The sequence below is a fragment of the Accipiter gentilis genome, chromosome 31, assembly GCF_929443795.1.
Source record: "Accipiter gentilis chromosome 31, bAccGen1.1, whole genome shotgun sequence".
Taxonomy (NCBI): Eukaryota; Metazoa; Chordata; class Aves; order Accipitriformes; family Accipitridae; genus Astur; species Astur gentilis.
This window is the reverse complement of record NC_064910.1, coordinates 2,991,058-2,997,057: the sequence shown is the minus strand read 5'-3', so window position 1 is coordinate 2,997,057 and position 6,000 is coordinate 2,991,058. Positions and strand designations below refer to the sequence as shown.

At 35.5% G+C, this 6,000-nt stretch overlaps 1 protein-coding gene across 2 annotated transcripts in view; it reads right to left on the bottom strand.

The window, feature by feature from the left end:
* Positions 1-6,000, bottom strand: part of TMCO3 (transmembrane and coiled-coil domains 3) — a 35,844-nt gene continuing 29,844 nt past the window's right edge. Inside the window, exons 13-15 of one of the 2 annotated variants that reach the window (XM_049834089.1) lie at positions 3,831-3,910; positions 3,181-3,330; positions 1-1,538 (exon numbers count right to left, since the gene is read on the bottom strand). In XM_049834089.1, coding sequence (XP_049690046.1) covers positions 1,425-1,538; positions 3,181-3,330; positions 3,831-3,910 — 344 coding nt within the window. In that variant the 3' untranslated portion in view covers positions 1-1,424. The remainder of the gene's footprint in view (positions 1,539-3,180; positions 3,331-3,830; positions 3,911-6,000) is intronic. The other variant, XM_049834088.1, reaches the window with a different exon arrangement.

Here is a 6,000-nt window from a genome sequence, read left to right as displayed (position 1 = left end):
TTGGAGGACAGCTTTCATTTTAATTGGCAATTTAAACCTACGTAACATGCATTTTTCTAACCATTTTGTGGGTATCGAAGTTATTTCAGACAACAGTATGATACTGACCTAAAGTGTTAATATATCTTTAATAGTATTGTTTTTAAGCAGATAAACCTCAAGATGATTTTTAAATTGTTTGTCAGAGTAGACTACAGTCTATGAGTAAGGTTTCTCTACGACAATTAAAGAATGGGCTTTTACAAGGCTTATCCCGCTACATAGAACATTTTAAAGACCAAAACACTTACATTTAAGATCACATTCAAAACACCGTTTTTTAAAATATCACAACATTTTAAAGAGACTAACAATTTATTCAATGTAAATGCAACATATAAAGTCGTGGAGTTCCAAATACACATCCCGTCTGCCATTTCTAGCTTTGTGCAAATTAATTTACTTAAAATGATTTTAAATCTAGCATAGTGTCAAATAACATCCAATCTCCCAAGTTACAGAACTGATGTTTTTCACATCTGCTTGAAATTAGACTCCCCAGTTTTACTAAATTTATTTTTTATTTAAAACAAAGAAAAAAAACCTGTAAACAACTGTAAACAGTGCTAACTATAACAGCAGTTAGCAACAAGAATGGGTGACAACTGTCAGTCTTCAAATACAACTTAAGTTATGCCCTTTCTTATCATCAACTTCTAGTCAAATATGAATATGTAAATAAATAAAAGAACTAACACAAATAAAAGTTACCACTATAAGAAAACACATTATATTCTGCAGTTTGGAATAAAATATCATACAGTATTGGCTGCATCATTTGGAATATGTGTTTGACTGCTTAAAACAGTTTGATGCTAAGCAGTTAAACCTTTTCTTTGTGTAAAGGACTACACTTTTACTCACTTTTACTCACATGTGGTTTGTGATTAATTTTATACTAGTATATTAAACTCCTAAATGTGAAAATGACTCAAGTCATTTAGTGAAAGAAGATACCATAGGCACCATAATATTATTTTTTTTTCTTTTTAAACAAGATCTGGTGATGAACCAGCAGTAACAAAATAGGATGAAAATTAAAAGGCACATTCAGGCAAAAAATAATCAACACAGTTTGCATGATGCTGTATTTAAAAAAAAAAAATAACTCATGCTCTGAATAACTGATTGGATCAGGAACAAGTATTCTGGCAGATTCTAGTCTGTCAGAGAGAAAGTGAATTTTGTAAAAGGTGTGCAATTCAAATTATGTAATTTTTTTAATGTTGAATTTTGTTTTAAGGTCAGTATAAGGCTTATAACCAAGTGCATGTTAAGAGGACTGACTACTCAAAACCTCTTGTTTTCTGAGTGCATAGAAATACAACAAGCAACAAAGATATTCCTTGCAAGGAGATGTATTCTTGTATATGTGCAAATCTTAATCAAGTACTTGAGCGTCTTTCAGGTCTCGGAACACATTTCATAATTGCAGCTCTCCACAGGGCGGGGGCAAGTAAAAGGCTTAGAGTAGTCACACTCAGAATAAGAAGATAGACCTGAAAATCGCAAATAAAAGCCATTACTTCTCTTAGTCGTGTGGTAAACTAAGAAGTGACTAGAAGTTTGAGGAGATTGGACTCTTCTGGACAGTATTCTCAGGAGATTCACCTGTCTTCCTAACCAACTATGCATATTGCTACAAAAGCAAACAAGTGCACGCTCAAATGATCTAATTATCTGTTTACCTGATTTGAAGATACAATTGCAAAAACAACATTATAAGCTTATAGAAAAACAATTATTTACATGTATAGTTACGAGGTCAATTTTGAAAGCTCAATGTTTGCTAAAAGAGCAAAGGCCAAATACCACTTTATTTAAAGCCCCCCCCCCAAAAAAACCCAAACCAAAACAAACCACCCCAAACTATTCTGGTTTAATGATATAATGGCAAAGTTCACTACTATTTTATACACTAAAAAAAAGCAAACAAAAATCCCTTTCAGTCATACTGCACATCTTCTGAAAAAACATCTTAACTACATAGCCTGAATGAGTCTTAAAAACAGCAGCAGGAAGTAGTTTTGAGGTCTCAAACAGAAGAATGACTTTTGGAAATTTCAGAGCTATATAAACCTATACAGTAGATAATCACATGAGAGCTGCCACAGGAAAGAAAAAAAAAAAAAAAAAAAAAAAGCCTAAAGGCCTCCAAGTGCAGTGGGTGGGCCCCCAAACTGGTTCTGTGATCATGTATGGCTATCTTGAAACTCTATGCAAACATACGGTATTTGTAACTCCTAATTACATGCAGGAGTGAACGTGAAAATGAATCACCTTTACCTATACAAGTGAACAGCACTATGTAAGTTTTTCACACGTGCTTTATTTGGAATTGGTCCCAGCATTATACAGCCCACTTGCTCACACAATGAAAAGCTTGGAGCGTCAGGCAAAGTATTTTTGTGAGCAGAGATACAGAGGAGAAAGCAGCAAGCAGTAGAAAGTGAAGTCAGTTGTTGTATCTCCATAGCCATAATTTACTTAATTTCACAAAGCAGACTTCATCTTGAAAAAAAATAACATTCTCACAGCTTCAATATAAAACTAAGGTTTCTTTCCTAGGGCTTTTTTTTTCATGACTACTGAAAAAGCTGGTTGTTTCTTTTGCAGAGGATTTAAAACGAACAAGCTTTGCAGGTAGAGATGACAAGTTTGTTTGCTTGTTTAAATGTTAAGGCAATTTCCACTTCACCCTATCTGCTCTCCAGTTCGTATTTACTGATATTTCCTTACTCAAATCCTATACTCTCAGTTACCTCTTTCTATAGCTATATCAAGGTTTCAAAAGCAAATGCTTCTCCAACTTAGTGATTTGAGTGCTATCTACAGCTCATTGCTCAGTTAATAAAGTTCTAAGTGAGAGCAGTTAAAGTAAAGCATTTATAACCAAGCCATTTAAAAGTAAAACCTGCTATTTAAAATACTGAAGTACAATATGAAACAAGTAAAAAATGGAACTAAGAATCCTATCGGGGTCATACGTGTCTCCATTTGTATGGATTGATTCTACCTGTTAACAGTTGAGAGATGCCACAAAATTGGAGCGTACTGGCAATTCAAATACACTGTAATACCAAATCCCAGTAAGTTATTCAGGTGCAAAAACTGAAGTTTAATAACTGTAGCACAGCTTACCTCCCGAGATATGATCCCTGCTCTGCGTGCTCTACTTCCCAGAACAAAAGAGAATTCACTGACTTGTGCCAGTCCTGCTGAGACAATCCACTTGATATACTGGCTGGTCTTTGGAAGAATCAGAGAAAGGACAAGCACTGCCAAGACAAACTTTAAGAACATTTTTTTGTGTTGTTGTGGTTTTGTTTTGTTTTAAAATAAAAGAAGTGCAATAAATAAAATAGTACAATCTTTGTAAAATACATAGCATCAAATACAATAATTCTGGACATAAACTAGTGGACTTCTAACTATGTCTTCTGTGTTAATGTCAAAAGAGACAAATGTACGTTGCACAGTAAAAAGTAGTATCTTGTTTACTATAATAAAAACACTTGATAACTTTGTCACAAATCCCAAGCTAGATAAATAGATGTTTCTCCATGTGTAACTTACTTTTAACATTAAATACAATCTTTTTTTAATATCCTAAGAATGTTGTATCAAATGGTATTCTAATCAGTAAAATTCCTCCAAATACAGATTTACAGTAAAGATGTAATATTCTCTGTTATATCACATGTTCAGGGCTTGCACAGAATTTTCATTAGGGCATGCAGCACAAAGATTATTTAGACTATTAAAAGATAAAAAAGAGAAAAATAAAATACCTTCATTATGACCACCGACAATGTAAGGAATAGTAAGACTGTGAGTTCATATATTACAAACGTGGGGAAAACATGAAGTCCTAGGAGGAAAGAAAACAGTATTTCAAAGTTTAAGGCCAATACCTTACTATGATAATTTTTTTGAGTTAATAATACATTTAATTGCAAGACTGTATTCTCAAAAACAAACAAACAAAAAGCCCTAACGCTACCTACTTGATGACTAAAGCACTTCCTGCATTATCCAACCATTTTTCCTTTGGAGAGGTTTAGCACAAACAATGTTCCCAACTGAGTATATGACTGATACATGAGCACGTTCATTTATCAAGTTTTCTGTCTTCCACAGCAGTCAACAATCCAGAATCTGAACTGAAACACACCTCTAATGAAAGCTATAAAAATACTGCAGGAAGACAATTCCATTGTTCTGCACAGTGACTGCACCCTACACTTTGCTAGCCATTTAACATTTTTGTATGACGTGGTAATGGCCTATCACTGTGGAAGGAACTTGATATTCAGTATCTGCATAGACTATAGCTACAACAGAAAATCTAAAATCTAACTGGTTTGATTCCATGACCCTCACCTGCAAACACTGAAAGTCACCTGAACTGCAAAAGTCACCTAGACTGGAATAAGATAAAATTATAAACCCCTGAGCATGGTCTGACAATTAAGGAATTGTATAAAATCCCATTGCTATAATGATGTTGTTGATTTGGTTGGAGGTTTGGGGGAGGGGAGGAAAGTATCTGTCTCTTTCTTTTTTGCAATTTTTTTGACATTTTAATTTGGTAATTATATGAAGCAAAATAACAAGAACCATAAAGAGCACAGAAATTTAAAACTAAATGCTGCTAATATTAAATGTAAGAAAAAATATTTGTTGGAGAAGTCCTAGAGTCACTGAGGAAGAATCTTACTCACAGCTGACTAAGTGCATTTTTTCCTCCTAGGGTATGAGGAACTTGTGCAGACAAACATAACTGTGTATCTTTGGAAGCTTATTCCTTTTTGATAGAAGCTCTTAAAAAGAGGAACCAAAATAGTGGTGGTGTCCCTGATAAATCCAGAATAGTTGGCAGTTCTTCAACCCAGTTATTTCTGGTGAAGGACAAGAGTTTAGCTTTCTAAAGCATGAGGCATGTAAATCGATGCTGTAATTTCTTATTTTAATGCAAGACAAGTTTTCACTCATTTTCTCTGCCGCAGAGTGCTGCAGAGCCAGAAGAACTGTAGAGAACTAAGAGTCATCTTCTCTTCCCGAGTGCACAAGACAAGTTACTTACAGTAACTTCACAATATTTTGTCCATACACACATCCCATTGTGGATGGAAATGTACTTCTAAGTACATCAGAGATTTTTATACAAGTACTACCCAGTCAGCATGTACACACTGTGTTTTATTTCTTAATTTCCTTCCAACTACTGAAGCACAAATGCAAAAGACTATCAGAATAAGGGGAGAGATGGCAGAGTAAGAGAGGCAAACACCACACCAAAACCAGAAATCCAAACGTGTACACACATGCACATGGAGGGGCAAGTAGCTTCTCTCTCTTTTTTACTGTGTATCACGTGCACATCGCTCATTCACCTTTAGGCCGGTCTCAGAAATGTACATAAAAACAACTAGAGAAATACAGCCTGTAACAATGTCATGTTTGATGAAGGGGCCAGCTCTGCCACATCTGGAACTGAAGATTTCAGAGGGAGGCTATAAACATAGCCTAGTGCTCTCATCACTACTGGCAGAGCTACCTTTTCAGTTCTGGAGCAGACAGGCAGTCTGAAGTCCATTTGAACTGCTGCCCAACGTAGAGATTACTACCATATTCCAAAGAGCTGAGGCACAAACTACCGCAGATTTCGATACCAATCCCATGGAGGTAAGCGTCTGCGAGGTGAAGCAAGCCTAAACCTGTTACATACGCTATTCTGAGCAAACAAACAAACATCCCAGCACACAGACATGTTTTGGGGAAAATAAATCCCACCACAGTGGATTTCATGGTCATTACAGACCTTTGCCCCAGCCCTAGATGAAAACTTAGGATAAGGCCAGAAGTCATATCAGACTGCTGTACAAGCACATGAAGCCTTCCTAACAACACGAACGTCATCAGAGAGATTAACTTCACAGACAGAAGGTGCATGAATAT